Source organism: Blennius ocellaris (assembly GCF_963422515.1).
Source record: "Blennius ocellaris genome assembly, chromosome: 1".
NCBI lineage: Eukaryota > Metazoa > Chordata > Actinopteri > Blenniiformes > Blenniidae > Blennius > Blennius ocellaris.
Genome location: NC_137650.1, coordinates 3,155,553 through 3,171,993, shown reverse-complemented (window position 1 = coordinate 3,171,993; position 16,441 = coordinate 3,155,553). Strand labels below are relative to the sequence as shown.

General features: G+C 47.0%; 1 protein-coding gene across 1 annotated transcript in view; it reads left to right on the top strand.

The window, feature by feature from the left end:
* The window catches only part of nav2a (neuron navigator 2a), a 139,154-nt gene that overhangs the window by 69,172 nt on the left and 53,541 nt on the right, over positions 1 to 16,441 (top strand). Inside the window, 5 exon segments of the mRNA XM_080519522.1 lie at positions 2,453 to 2,561; positions 2,647 to 2,755; positions 4,784 to 4,868; positions 4,870 to 5,204; positions 14,738 to 14,860. Of these exon segments, the coding sequence (XP_080375648.1) occupies positions 2,453 to 2,561; positions 2,647 to 2,755; positions 4,784 to 4,868; positions 4,870 to 5,204; positions 14,738 to 14,860 (761 nt within the window).

Here is a 16,441-nt window from a genome sequence, read left to right as displayed (position 1 = left end):
TGCTACGATTCAACATCCACACCAAATAAAATGTACAAAGTGACTAATTAGCAATATGCATGTGGTAAATATCATATTCCAGGTGTATGTAAACAAATTACATGTTTATATACACCTGGAATATGATATTTAGAAAAGCAATCGCCTCACTAATTATTAAAAAGTGCACAATGATTGACGTGTACTCACAGTATGCGGTCGGGATCCCATCATTGTCCCCGTCTGCTCAATGAGCCTTGGCCATAGCGCCACCTGGTGGCTGGCAGGTGTTAACTACTGTGGCGCAGGGCAGAAGGAAGGAGCCTGTGAGGCTGAGCTCACGGCAGTAAAACCCAGGCTTCACCGCTTCTAATCCTTCAGACTGCAGGAGCCTGTGAGCCTGAGCTCAGGGCAGATAAACCAGGCTTCACCGCTTCTAATCCTTCAGACTGCAGGTGTGTAGAAAAAGTCACGTGGAAAAAAAACAACCAATTGTGAAACTGAGCGACTCCTAAATGGTGAGTTGTTTGTATTTTCACCACTTAATGTAGACTGTAACTGTTTGTTTGTACACATTTGAAAACTATTTGCAGACAAACAACTTTGGAGACAATTTATGCAGATTCAGGTTCACATTAGCAAATTCTTTTACACATTGACACTCTTCAGACAGACAGATTGAAGAAGTTATTAGAAGTTAGCAGATGTTTACCAGCATAATTGAAGTCGTGCAGACCTGTTTATGTGAAGTGTTCTCTTACTTTCAATTGAAATTCTCTTTTTTTAGTCCAGGTTGCAGAACAATTACATTTCTGTGCATCCAGGGAAGATGAATAAGAATTTTTGACCTAAAACACACTTTATGATGTAATTTGCTGTATTCGTCAAAAGTACACACCACCTCGTGCATTTTTTTCTCAGAGCTGTTTTTTCTGTTCATGTATATGGGCAAAATGTTGGGATGCTGTATGCCTCTGACACGTGACCTCTGACCTGGTCCAAGTAGGAAGTCGGTCCTCTCACTCTCAATATGTTTGTTTCTAACTGCTGCCCATCAGCTTCTCTTTACCTTCTGACCCCGCCTCCAACACACACACACACACACGCACACACGCACACACGCACAACACACACACACACACACACACACACCACAACCTCCACCGATCTCTGCCCTCAGGCCACTCCTTCACCGCTGCAATACCTGTCAGATATCATTAGCAGGAGGGATTATGGTCTGTTTTGACAGTTAAAGGAGTTGAAGGAATGTTTTATTTGTGCTTGGTGGTAAAGGCCAATACTGTGTACCGGAAATAAAACACTCTGCATTCAATACTGCTGCTTGACCAGAAGAATTACTGCACTGGAACTAATGTCCTGTCCCCCACCACACTTATGTCTTCAAGCCAGAAGTTTCTGTCTTCAAGCCAGTCGTTTATGTCTTCCACCCAGAAGTTTATGTCTTCAAGCCAGAAGTTATGTCTTCCACCCAGAAGTTTATGTCTTCCAGCCAGAAGTTTGTGTCTTCCACCCAGAAGTTTATGTCTTCCAGCCAGAGTTTGTGTCTCTTCAAGCCAGAAGTTTATGTCTTCCACCCAGAAGTTTATGTCTTCCACCCAGAAGTTTATGTCTTCAAGCCAGAAGTTTATGTCTTCCAACCCAGAAGTTTATGTCTTCAAGCCAGAAGTTTATGTCTTCCACCCAGAAGTTTATGTCTTCAAGCCAGAAGTTTATGTCTTCCCACCCAGAAGTTTATGTCTTCCAGCCAGAAGTTTGTGTCTTCAAGCCAGAAGTTTATGTCTTCCACCCAGAAGTTTATGTCTTCCAGCCAGAAGTTTCTGTCTTCCACCCAGAAGTTTATGTCTTTCCAGCCAGAAGTTTATGTCTTCCAGCCTGAAGTTTATGTCTTCCAGCCTGAAGTTTATGTCGTTCAAGCCCAGAAGTTTCTGTCTTCCAGCCAGAAGTTTCTGTCTTCCAGCCTGAAGTTTCTGTCTTCCAGCCAGAAGTTTATGTCTTCAAGCAGAAGTTTATGTCTTTCCCAGCCTGAAGTTTATGTCTTCCAGCATGAAGTTTATGTCTTCAAGACAGAAGTTTCTGTCTTCCAGCCAGAAGTCCAGGAAGAGCAGAGTGGTTTTGCGTCCAGCGACTGTCCAGCAGTCAACAAGGGCCAAAGTCTGGCAGCAGGCCGGGACCAAAGGCTGCACATAACCAACTCATTCAAACGTCATGGTTTCAACAAGCTCCCGGCCACCTCAGTGCCTGGACCGTATTGATTTATCCTTCAAACACAAACTTTACCGGCGCTTAGTGGGGAATTCATTTTGGACCGCGGTCACAAGACCTGAAACGCAGCAGATTTAGGTCCTAATCGGGTTTATGCCTCTATCCTTCCGTGACCATTTGCAGAATATTAGGTTGCCACTAAGATTCAGAATCAATGATTTGTTTTCCCTTCCGCAATTTGTTTCCCCAGATCCCAAACAGACGGAGGGGGAAGTGTGAACCAGAGAGCGACTCAGCAGGCCGAGGCGGAGACGTTTCCTTCACCAAAACCAGCCAGACCTCCGTCGAGGACCTTTCAGGTGAGGAGCTCACTTGCAGAATCCTCCATGTCTTACAGATCAAGATCGCCGTGCTTGTTCTGACTGTCTGTGCCGTCCTGCTCAGCTGAGGACCCGGAGACCAGGCGGTTGCGGACCGTTAAAAACATTGCAGACCTGCGGCAGAACCTGGAGGAGACCATGTCCAGCCTGCGAGGAACTCAGGTCACACACAGGTAAAGTGAGAGGATTCACTGCTGCCCCAGCAAGCTTCACTCTTTCATGGTTACGCTGAGACAAACCAGGTTCACGGTTCAGACTCACGACTTCAACTCTCTTTCTTTCACAAAGTTTGGAATTTTTTTTTACGACTCAATTGGTCAAATTGTCAGCAAAACCAAAACACAGTTTGATGGCAATAAATTCTGTTTTGTTTGGTGGATAGATTTGGAGAGCTTCTGTTTGGAAATGAGTGGAAATGAGTGGCGATGGTCATGTTTTTCTGTTTTGGTTTATTCTATTATTTTTGTATAGAGGTGAGACCTTTTATGGAAAGGAGTTTTAAAAAAAAGTTTTTTCTGGTAGAGTCAACTTTCACTCGTTTATATTTTCTCACTAACATCAGTAATTTCATCACTTTACTCTCATTCCTGCACCAAAATCATCAGGTCAAGTTAAAAATAAGTGTGTAAATATTTTGAGTTGAGCTTGTCAAGCCAGTAATGTTCATAAAGAGGTTAATAAACTGAACGGCAGTGGGGAAACAAAGTCCTGCTGTCTGGGGGTCAAGTGCAGCTCCTCTGCTGGACTGAGGTGGAGCGTTCGTCCGGTCAGCAGACTGTGTCAGTCTGCGTTTACAGGTACTACCTGGTGTCTTTTCCCCTCCCTTGTTGCAGGAGCTTTCCCAACTTTGATCGCAGGCCGTGTCTTTCATGTCTTTGCATCAGGTTCGGCTTTAATCAGGTTTCCTCCCCACAGCATGTTGACCTGTGCCCTTGGTGGCGACCTTCATCTGCCTGGATCCAGTCCAGCTTCAGCTGGGAGCTTCTGATGTCATGAGCTTTCAGTGATTTAAATCCTAAACTACGTCTAGATTGTTTAGTTTTTATTACTGTTATCTGTTGCAACTAGTTGCAATTAAACTTCCAAAAAAAAAAAACTACAGCTGGTTTGATTTTGGTTATGAATGTGTTTTGATTTTGTTTTTCAATTCTATCACATAGTTTTTAAAGTCTCAACATCATAGTGTGGTATTTATTCCAGAGATCATGTGGGGAAAATTGTTAAAAATCCCCACATATTTCTCACTGTGTGTTTGTAGGGAATCATACATATTGAGTAGTACTGCCCTAACACTGTGGACGTACAACAACGGCTGCTAAACAGGAGCACAATGTGTCGATAATTCTTTACTTAAAGGTTGCTGTGATTAAATCCTGTGTCGCAGTTCTTCATATTTCTATATTTGGAAGATAAAAGGATCCATCAGGTGCACTTAGTGAGGGTCAACGGATTATTTGGAGGTAAGGCGCGAAACACATGCGTGTTTGTGTTAATAAGTGTTTTCTGTCGTATACACACATTTTAACAATACTGCAGTTAGTTTGGAAGAAATAGTTATCAAAGATGATCACTTGCCCAATGAAGGGGTTCTTGATTACAGTTGCAGGTTACTGAACTCAGTGGACTAATTATTAATTACAGAGAAAAAAAAAGGTAAACATTTTGTGTCTATTGTGTTTATTATTGTAGTTTTGCGACGACAGACGAAATGAGCTGTCAGACGGATTCACTCATTAAGTTCAGCTGAAGATACAAGACTCAGTGGAGGAAGATGCTCAATAATCTGGATGTTGGTGCTTCGTGAAATGAACTCATTCAAAATAAATGTCAAGAAGAAGCGGCGGCAAAACAGAGTACGAACATGCAGACAGCTGTTAAAGAGAGAGAGACAGAGATGGTTTCAGGATTATTGAGGTACTTTAACGAAGGAAAGTGTTCCTGCCTTCCAGAGACAAACAGAAGCTCATGTCATGTTTCCGTTAATCACTTACTTGCAAGTCATTGTTAAAAATGTGGCATCATGGCAGTGATTTACATTATAACACATTATTTACAAGCCTGATGATTTCCATTCCAGATGTTCCTGCTGCGACACGAGTTCACTGAATTAAACACTGATTTGTGGTCATGTCTTGCATTGGGCTTGAGCCACGTAATGACTCGAGGTGCTTTTCTTTCTGTGTGTCTGACGACCTGCTCAGTACTTTGGAAACCACCTTCGACGGCGGCGTCACCACAGACATCAGCAGCGGCGGCGGCGTCAGCAACAGCGGCGGCGGCGGCGGGGGGCCGAAGCATCCTCAGCCTCACGTCGGCCCGCCCCTCGCTGTCCTCATGGCGGCTGGGCCAGGCCAGCCCTCGTCTGCAGGCGGGCGACGCCCCCTCCCTGGGGAACGGCTACGGCGGCGGACGGGCTGGTGGTCAGGGGGGACGCTACCAGTACCCTGGGCACCTCCGCAGGCAGCTGGCCGGCAGGGGGGGCGCCCTCTGCAGCGTGGAGCTGGGAGACCGGGCCGGGGAGGACATGGACCTGGACGCCATCGCCATGGAGGTCACCGGGTACATGAGTGACGGAGACGTGCTGAGCAAGAACGCTGTACGCACTGACGACGTCACCAGCGGGTACGTACACCTGGGTAATGTTCATTTGAACTTCAGAGGCCAATATAATGTAGATGACTTGGGTTTACCTTCATCAAGGCAAAGTCTTTCATTCTAAACGGGAGAATATGAGACTTTGTGGCGTTGGTGTGTATCGATCTGTGGAGCACGCTGACATTTGAGAGTCGGCTTCCAGATTGGTTTGTGCATATTTAGATTTTGCACACACACACACACACACACACACACACACACACACACACACACTAATTAAATATTCCCACAGATGCATGTGTTGTGGTTTTACACTGTTGGTGTTGTGACACGCCCTTCATGCAGGTTGCCAGCAGAGGGCAGTAGTGTTCCTCCCTGTTCGTCTGCAGTCCAGATGTCAGCTGATGTTCCACAGTGTAGCCTCTGGAGCAGAAGCAACACTTGTTCAGCACAGCACAGGACTCACAGAGTGTTTGTTTCCCCTCAACGCCACTGTCCATGTCCTGACAAGCCCTCCTGCACACTCTGTCTGCCACCCTGTGCAATTTAAACCTGTTGTCACCGTCATTACCAGACCAGCTGTAAAAGGTGCCAAGTTCTCTTCACGTTCCTCCAAACGGCAAACAGACAATGCAGGACCGGTGCTGCTGTAGACAACAGCTTCATTTCTCAGATTAATTCAACTGTTGACAAGCTTGTATAAGACGTCATTTCTTTATTTTTAAATGCACGGCTTTTAGAAGTGGCATGACTTCACTTGGACTGATTCTCCAGCAGTTTGGAAAGCAGGAGAGCAAAGTGCTCTTGATGTGAACGAGTCTGTAGCCAAGTAGAGGAGGTGAAGTCTGAGCCTCACCTGGACAGGTGAAAGACAGGGACGGGTGAAAGACATGGACAGGTGAAAGACAGGGACAGGTGAAAGACATGGACAGGTGAAAGACAGGGACGGGTGAAAGACATGGACAGGTGAAAGACAGGGACAGGTGAAAGACATGGACAGGTGAAAGACAGGGACAGGTGAAAGACGGGGACAGGTGAAAGACGGGGACAGGTGAAAGACAGGGACAGGTGAAAGACATGGACAGGTGAAAGACAGGGACAGGTGAAAGACGGGGACAGGTGAAAGACAGGGACAGGTGAAAGACGGGGACAGGTGAAAGACGGGGACAGGTGAAAGACATGGACAGGTGAAAGACAGGGACAGGTGAAAGACAGGGACAGGTGAAAGACATGGACAGGTGAAAGACAGGGACAGGTGAAAGACATGGACAGGTGAAAGACAGGGACAGGTGAAAGACGGGAACAGGCGAAAGACGGGGACAGGCGAAAGACGGGGACAGGTGAAAGACAGGGACAGGTGAAAGACATGGACAGGTGAAAGACAGGGACAGGTGAAAGACGGGGACAGGTGAAAGACATGGACAGGTGAAAGACATGGACAGGTGAAAGACAGGGACAGGTGAAAGACATGGACAGGTGAAAGACGGGGACAGGTGAAAGACGGGGACAGGTGAAAGACGGGGACAGGTGAAAGACATGGACAGGTGAAAGACAGGGACAGGTGAAAGACATGGACAGGTGAAAGACAGGGACAGGTGAAAGACATGGACAGGTGAAAGACAGGGACAGGTGAAAGACGGGGACAGGTGAAAGACGGGGACAGGTGAAAGACAGGGACAGGTGAAAGACATGGACAGGTGAAAGACAGGGACAGGTGAAAGACGGGGACAGGTGAAAGACGGGGACAGGTGAAAGACGGGGACAGGTGAAAGACGGGGACAGGTGAAAGACATGGACAGGTGAAAGACAGGGACAGGTGAAAGACAGGGACAGGTGAAAGACATGGACAGGTGAAAGACAGGGACAGGTGAAAGACATGGACAGGTGAAAGACAGGGACAGGTGAAAGACGGGAACAGGCGAAAGACGGGGACAGGCGAAAGACGGGGACAGGTGAAAGACAGGGACAGGTGAAAGACATGGACAGGTGAAAGACGGGGACAGGTGAAAGACGGGGACAGGTGAAAGACATGGACAGGTGAAAGACATGGACAGGTGAAAGACAGGGACAGGTGAAAGACAGGGACAGGTGAAAGACGGGGACAGGTGAAAGACGGGGACAGGTGAAAGACGGGGACAGGTGAAAGACATGGACAGGTGAAAGACAGGGACAGGTGAAAGACATGGACAGGTGAAAGACAGGGACAGGTGAAAGACATGGACAGGTGAAAGACAGGGACAGGTGAAAGACGGGAACAGGTGAAAGACGGGGACAGGCGAAAGACGGGGACAGGTGAAAGACATGGACAGGTGGAAGACATGGACAGGTGAAAGACATGGACAGGTGAAAGACAGGGACAGGTGAAAGACAGGGACAGGTGAAAGACCGGGACAGGTGAAAGACAGGGACAGGTGAAAGACAGGGACAGGTGAAAGACAGGGACAGGTGAAAGACATGAACAGGTGGAAGACATGGACAGGTGGAAGACATGGACAGGTGAAAGACATGGACAGGTGAAAGACATGGACAGGTGAAAGACAGGGACAGGTGAAAGACATGAACAGGTGGAAGACATGGACAGGTGGAAGACATGGACAGGTGAAAGACATGGACAGGTGAAAGACATGGACAGGTGAAAGACAGAGACAGGTGAAAGATATGGACAGGTGAAAGACATGGACAGGTGAAAGATATGGACAGGTGAAAGATATGGACAGGTGAAAGACATGGACAGGTGAAAGACATGGACAGGTGAAAGACAGGGACAGGTGAAAGACATGGACAGGTGAAAGACAGGGACAGGTGAAAGACAGGGACAGGTGAAAGACAGGGACAGGTGAAAGACAGGGACAGGTGAAAGACAGGGACAGGTGAAAGACATGGACAGGTGAAAGACATGGACAGGTGAAAGACATGAACAGGTGAAAGACAGGGACAGGTGAAAGATATGGACAGGTGAAAGACAGGGACAGGCGAAAGACAGGGACAGGCGAAAGACATGGACAGATGAAAGACATGGACAGGTGAAAGACAGGGACAGGTGAAAGACATGGACAGGTGAAAGACGGGGACAGGTGAAAGACGGGGACAGGTGAAAGACATGGACAGGTGAAAGACATGGACAGGTGAAAGACGGGGACAGGTGAAAGACGGGGACAGGTGAAAGACATGGACAGGTGAAAGACAGGGACAGGTGAAAGACAGGGACAGGTGAAAGACATGGACAGGTGAAAGATGGACAGGTGAAAGACATGGACAGGTGAAAGACAGGGACAGGTGAAAGACATGGACAGGTGAAAGACATGGACAGGTGAAAGACAGGGACAGGTGAAAGACAGGGACAGGTGAAAGATGGACAGGTGAAAGACATGGACAGGTGAAAGACGGGGACAGGTGAAAGACGGGGACAGGTGAAAGACAGGGACAGGTGAAAGACATGGACAGGTGAAAGACAGGGACAGGTGAAAGACATGGACAGGTGAAAGACATGGACAGGTGAAAGATGGACAGGTGAAAGACATGGACAGGTGAAAGACAGGGACAGGTGAAAGACATGGACAGGTGAAAGACATGGACAGGTGAAAGACAGGGACAGGTGAAAGACAGGGACAGGTGAGCTGCAGCAGTTTTCCTGCTCTGACAACTTGATCTCCAGACGAGACAATATGATGTAACAGTTTGAGAATCAGAAGCTTAAACGTGGTTTTGATGGACTGACTGATCCTAAAACAGTTCAAACAGTTTGTGAGGGTTAACAGCTCAGCGTTACATAGGTTTTAAATCATGTATTTGATTTGGTTTCAATGGTTTGTTTGTGAAGTGGCTGTGGTGCCGATGCAGGGGAGATTTAGTTTCTACTGTGTCCTGCAGTCAAACTGCTTGAGCTGAAGTGAGGACTACCGTACATGTCCCTCATCCCTCATCCACTGCTGCTTCCTGTTCACATTGTTGTATTGTTGCTTAAATTAATGAGATTCTAGAAAATATCCTGCTGCAGCATCCAGGAGATGGTTGTTTTGAAGACGTCTGCATCCCAAACAACCTCCAACATGCCAAGTCGCTTTCTCAGAACAGTCGCACAGGTTTGATGGCACAATGAGGAGATGAGCTTATTGTGTGTGTTTGTGCTGCTGCAGCTTCAGTGTGGATCTCTGAGCTCAGCTTAGCAAACCAACGGGATTAAGTGATGGATGACTGGTAAAATCGTTTGTTTTCTTCTCCAATGGAAGCGCTGACTAGATTATATTCCCAGTTCCGATGGGGGGGGGGGGGGCAGCAGAGTCATAACATGTGTGTGTGTGTGTGTACATGTGAGTGGGTGTGGTGGGTGGAGCTGCCCTCAGGGGTAACTGTTTAGAGCAGACACACTGATGAGCTCCTTCTCCTCCCGACGCCCTCGGGCCATGTGGCGGTGAGCTCCGTCACCAGCCTGTGAGCTCCGTCACCAGGTGGTGAGCTCCGTCACCAGGTGGTGAGCTCCGTCACCAGCCTGTGAGCTCCGTCACCAGGCGGTGAGCTCCGTCACCAGCCTGTGAGCTCCGTCACCAGCCTGTGAGCTCCGTCAGCAGCCTGTGAGCTCCATCACCAGCCTGTGAGCTCCGTCACCAGGCGGTGAGCTCCGTCACCAGCCTGTGAGCTCCGTCAGCAGCCTGTGAGCTCCATCACCAGCCTGTGAGCTCTGGCACTAGCCTGTGAGCTCCATCACCAGCCTGTGAGCTCCATCACCAGCCTGTGAGCTCCGTCACCAGGCGGTGAGCTCCATCACCAGCCTGTGAGCTCCATCACCAGCCTGTGAGCTCCGTCACCAGCCTGTGAGCTCCGTCACTAGGCGGTGAGCTCCATCACCAGCCTGTGAGCTCCGTCACCAGGCGGAGAGCGCCGTCACCAGCCTGTGAGCTCTGTCACCAGACTGTGAGCTCCGTCACCAGCCTGTGAGCTCCGTCACCAGCCTGTGAGCTCCGTCGCCAGCCTGTGAGCTCCGTCACAAGGCGGTGAGCTCCATCACCAGCCTGTGAGCTCCGTCACCAGGCGGTGAGCTCCGTCGCCAGCCTGTGAGCTCCGTCACAAGGCGGTGAGCTCCGTCACCAGCCTGTGAGCTCCGTCACCAGCCTGTGAGCTCCGTCGCCAGCCTGTGAGCTCCGTCACAAGGCGGTGAGCTCCGTCACAAGGCGGTGAGCTCCGTCACAAGATGGTGAGCTCCGTCACCAGGCGGTGAGCTCCGTCACCAGGTGTCATGTTGACCCGGAGGAGTTTCCTTGTAGGCACAGAGTAAACTCCATGTGACCTCGTATTGCCACTCCAATGCTTTTTAAATGGTTGATTAATTTCTACAGAACACGTCTCCCCCTTCACGAGTGTGTGAGTGGATGTTCTATCATCCAGTCTCTACAATTACATTGTTTACTTGTTTCCCTGTGTAATTTACAGACTTGATGGAGGAGGAAAAGTGCAAGAAACTACTTGTTTACTGCTGGAATGAGCAGCTTGGTCATTTTTATTTGAAATATTGAGGGTGTCAAATTTCCAAATCGCAATTTTTGATGCTCATTGCTTCAGTTTTACTGTTATTACATTATGGACATTTAAAAAAAAAAATGAAAGAAAACAAAAGCCTACTTTTTACCACTAGAAACATGTCATATTGATTTTATTTGGGTTTTGTTAATGAGACAAAACAAGAAATGCTCGACTGTAATGGTGTTTTTGCAGGAAGATGCATGTTTAATGTTGACACTTGTTCAGCCACCTCAGCTTGGTGACGTGGAGCCGCAAGAAAAACAAGAAGAAGAAAACAAACATGCCAAAAAAGCACCAAGAGCCTGAAGTATGAGACAAAAAGTAATCAAAGAATTGCTACATACAGTATATACCACAGAGGAATCATTGTGGCAGTATACATATCACTATCTGTAATTAGTTGGATCAGTTTCAACACATTTATACTCGACTCATCATCTGTGACTGAAACACCAGTAAATGTGTGACGGGCAAAATAAAAAAAGAACAAACGCTGTTATTTGACCCCCCCAAAAATCAGCATCATCTTCATATGTGTTTGTATTCATTGTATATCATAGTTTTATTACAATACTTAGTAATGTTATTGCATATCACCTGGCGGCCTCAGATAAAATACCATGGTTTGACTGTTTTGGTCTCAATCTGTCAAAATTCTAATTAGCTTTCTTTTGAGCTCCTTTATTCCAGATGTTAGTAAATATTGAAAATCGACATTTCTTTTGTCAATTATTTGACGTTGATCAAAGGTCTTTATATTTCAGTAAGAACATTAAAACCTTTTGACATATAGATAGATTATTAGATTATAGCATCTAAACAGAGATGTACAACAGAGCCAACAACTACAACAACAGCATCTTTAGTGTCTGGAGTGGATTTACACAGTCCCCCCCCCCCCCCCCCCCCCCCCCCCCCCCCCCCCACCCTACCAACCCCCCGGTAAACCCCCCGGTAGGCCTCTTCCTCCTCCTACTCCTCCTCCTACTCCTACTCCTCCTCCTCTTCCTCCTCCTCCTCCTCCGCGTCCTACTCCTCTTCCTCCTCCTCCTCCCCCTCCTCCTCCTCCTCCTCCTCCTCCACAGACCCAACCTCCAGTCAGCAGAGTGAAGCATGTGGAGCTGAGGAGATTGGCTGCATACCAACACTGGGCTCCCTCACAGACACACACAGACAGACAGACACACACACACACAGACAGACAGACAGACAGACACACACAGACAGACAGACAGACACACACACACACACACACACACATTGAGGTGACCCATGGGCACTGGGTCCACATGGAGCCGTCAGTAATGTTGATCCCACCAGGATCAAACAGCTGATATCATTCACACACTGCAGCTCAGACGGTTGCAAAAGGACACGTTTCCGTGGAGATCTGTATCGGCGAGGATCAACACTCACCTGGATCCTGTTTGTTTTGCTGTGGACTCACTGTTACCATGTTCCAGGCAGACAGGTATGTCTGAGTGCGAAGCCCTGTGCAGAAGCCTGCTGGCCGTTTCCAGAGCGTGACATTGTGTGAATTTCCTCCTTTGGTAGCACAGTGCAGGACTGTTACTCAAATATCTGCCTTTGCTTTGACTCAAGACTTCTGGGGCTTTGTATGCCTGTGTAAACTTTTACCTGCGGCCAGCTTTCAGCCCGTAAACTGTCTTGTTGCGACACGTCTGTGCTGCTGCAGGAGCTTCCAGGTTAACAGGCGTCTCAAGCAGGACCACAGAAGCTCAGTTACTCATTAGTGGCGAGCAGTTTAGTGTCAGTCAGGAGCGTCTCGCTGGTGTTTTGTTGTGTCTCGACCCGACCGACCGCTTTCAAGGTGACTCTGTCTTGTGAGGATGGATGTTTTCCTTATTGGACTGCTAACACACCCCCCCCAGTCTGTTAACTGTCTTGTTTTGGTAAAACACTATGCAGGTGTTGGAAAAAAAAATATCACTAATTTGTTTAATGTTGGGAGTATTTGGATTTGCTTCAGCTATGGTTGTATTGCCCATGTGTTACTTTGAGTCAGTAAACATTGTGTATACTTTAACAAAAGATCCTGTAATCACACGTTCGCGCATAATGTGTGAAGCACAATGTGTTTTAAAACACATTATGTATAATAAAAGACGTATTGCACACACTATTGATGGAAAGTGCAAAAAGAATCCTCCATGTATGCGCTTTATATTTCTTATCAAATCTGGAAAATGAGCTTAGTATTAATGGTCGAACTGAAATGTGACTTTCTTTGGAGGTCTAGTTTCAATATTTTGTGATTTATTTTCATAATTATTATTTTTACAGCCTCTGGATTTCTGTTTGGTTGTGTTTTGGTTGATTGTTGTGGGAAATAAATATGTGAAAATTATTGTAAAGATGTTCAAATGAAACCCTCGAGCATAATTAGCATTTCCTGGTAACTTTTAATTTGCAAAAATGTCTTTATCATCTCAAGGCTGTATCTATGTATGTATTTGTTTGTTTTAATGACCACACATCTATCACAGATTTTAGTGGGGGAAAAAAAACGAAAACGTCATTGATTTCAAATCAAATTAAATTGATCATCCGGTGTGAGATTAGACGTGAAAAAAAGTGTTATTTGCAGAGAAAATTAAAACGTAAGGATTGTTATTATGACTTACTGGAAGTCCCCTGGGTGGCACGTTGGGTTGAATTTCTGTTGTGGCAAAAAGGTAATATTGTGTAAAGGTTCACAACATCGATGGTGTACGTTAGAAAGAGGAGCTCTGGTGACCCTGCCACTGAGGACAACTTGTCTTATGAAGCACCAGAGGTTTGGGGTGCCCGTTTGAAAAGTTGGCGTCGTCTAATGTGGAAGTTGCAGTTTCTTCACGTTTTTATATCCTCAGCTAAATGCATTAGTCGGTTGCGTGGAGTGAAGCTGCAAAACACGCCAGTGTTTAATGTTGTCATGGAAGTGTAAAGCTGAAGTGTTGAGCTTTGGCACAATTTAGCTTCACTCTGCGAATCCTATGAAAACAACATGGACGAGTCTGCAGGCACTTCCTGTTCATCTTGTTGCTCATCACGCACCGTTAACAAATACAGGAGGATGTTTATTATGTGATAGTGGCTTGCAAACAACGTTTCTGGACGTCTTCTTCTCACACACACACACACACACACACACACATATATGTATATATAAATACACACACACACACACACACGAGTAGGTGCCTCATTAAAAATGAGTAACGTGTCACCAGTGAGCAGCCACAGCTGCTTCTGTTCAGAATCTGTCCACACAGAGAACATTGAGTTATTAAGGTGTACCTGTATGTGATTCCTGCTGCTGAGATCCACACACAGATAACACAGGGAGCTTTTCAGTACGTTGGCTTATTTGACTTTTCGAGTGGCCTAACGGCCGTAACGGCCTCCGGCGCCGCCACACAGAAAGCATTCAGCACTACCTCAGCTTTAAATCAGCAAACATTTCATCACATTACGCATGGGGTGAAGGAGTCAATATTTAGTCCCACTAGAGATCTCCTCCGCAGGTAAACATTTGGGGGATTAGTGAGTGTTGTTTTAGTTTGAAGGGAATGGTTGTGTAAGCTTCACACTGGGACTCCAGCGAAGCAACGACTCTGCTGCCCCCAAATGTGATTTTCCTTTTGAAATGATGTGAATGCCCCACTTAGCAGCACTTACATCTCCAGTTTTATTTTTGGAGGAATGTTCGTTACTCAGCCTGCAGCGCTCGCAGACCCAGGATTGATGATTAATTACAATATGCTTCCTGTAGAAATCAACACCCACTACTCACTGAGCATTTGTCTTTTGAAAGCTGCTGTTGTTTCCCAGCGGCTCCATGAGAAAAATAAATGTGTCTCTTTCGTCGGACATCTTGCTGCCTTCAGCAAAGAGAAGGCTTTTCTACCAACAGTTCATCCCTGATTGACGGGAGATCCTCAGGCTCGTCACAAAAGCGGCTCTGAGACGAATCCCTCCAGAGTTTGCGCAATTCCAACCCTCCTCTTATCCGCTGTGGTGTGTTTCATTGTGTTTTGCAGCTACATGACGGACGGAGGTCTGGGCCTGTACACCCGGCGCCTGAACCGCCTCCCTGACAGCATGGCCGCCGTTCGAGAGACGCTGCATCGAAATGCGTCGTCGGGACAGGGAGACGCTGACAGGTAGGCCCAGAAGATCCCAACTTCTCTTTTCAGTCTTTGTTCAATGGAAGGACTGGTTCCGTGTTGCATTGTTGCAGTTCCAAGCACCTGAAAGTGTTTACCCGAGGGCTCAAACCAAGAAATCAGAGTGATGATGCAGTGGATCTGTGTCCTACTGTAGAAGGCTGAGTTCTACATTGACCATACACTGGCATTGGCATTGATGCAGGTTAGGGACTGGCTGACCTTTGTGGCATCAATGGAAACGTCTCTAAAGTTGTGAAAATATTATCTGGGGCGTACGTATGTGCAGTGGTTTGCACTCTCGCCTCACAGGAATAATCTCACTAATGCTTCCTGTGCATGCAGGGGTTTTCTGCAGCTGCTCTAGTTTCCTCTCACAGCCTGAAAACACACATTTAAAGTGAACCAGTTCCTTTAAATTGCCCGTGAGGAGGCATGCCAGTGTGTGTGGTTGTCTCCTTGTATATTTATTCATTTATTCCCGTTGCCCCGTGAAGGACTGGTGATCTGTGCAGGTTGCACGCTCTACTCCGACTCAGTAATCCCACTTCCACACACATGAAGACACATTAATTCCCATCTCTCAGACAACCTTGTAGTTTTATTTACTTGAAAACTGGATTACCAGGATGTGACTATCTGGAAGGAAAAGGCAACAAAAAACATCCTGATGAAATCAAATGCATTGAATACAAACAGTTGTGCAGAATTTTAGACTTAAGCTGCAACACAAGATAACTGCTCTGTGAAATAACCACACGGGTTTTTAATCCATTTTATATGACACTTAATTCACAAGTGAGGAAAATGAGTGAGCATCTGTGTTTGTGTCGGCTTTTCTGGAGCGTCTCGTCTCGTCTCGTCTGGTGATTGGCTGCGGCGCTGCGGCGCTGCGGCGCTGCAGTCTTTGTCCTGTCAGAGCTGCAGACGGATTTGGTCCCTGGCGAGTTGACAGATGGAAATGGATGAAGGACGAGCCGCCGCCATGTAGTGAGAGAGTGATGGAGGGGGAAATAAAGAGTGCAGTGGGAGGGAATCAGCTTGATTTGAACACGGACTACACAATGGATGGACGGGATGGACATAAAAGGGACACACAAGATCAAAGAGAAATAAACAGCTGGTGTCGACGTGAGCTTTATTTCATTGAGACACTCATTTCCTGTATTTACAGTCAACCAAGGTTTAAAAAGTTGGTTATTGTTGGAGTGTTAGACTGGAGAGTCTCGGAGACGTTTGGAGTGCTTCAAGCAGTCTCCATCACTAAATCCTCAGGTGTGGCTAATTTCCTGTCTTCCAGACTTTTGACCTTTGACTTTCTACACACACACACACACACACACACACACACCACAGTGGAACACCTCCAGCCGGAGGTGGAGCTGAGCACAAGCTGTCCTTCTCCTCCGCTTTCATCTCTCCACATGCCCCCCCCCCCCTCCCCCCCTCACCTCTGCCCTTCTTCCTGCAGGTTGATTTAATTACAGAGCTTTGCAACTAGAAAGCAATTAAATGATAAATGTTGGTTGGGGGTGGGGGGTTCTCCCTTCTTTTCCATTTGATTTGAGGCTTTCATGT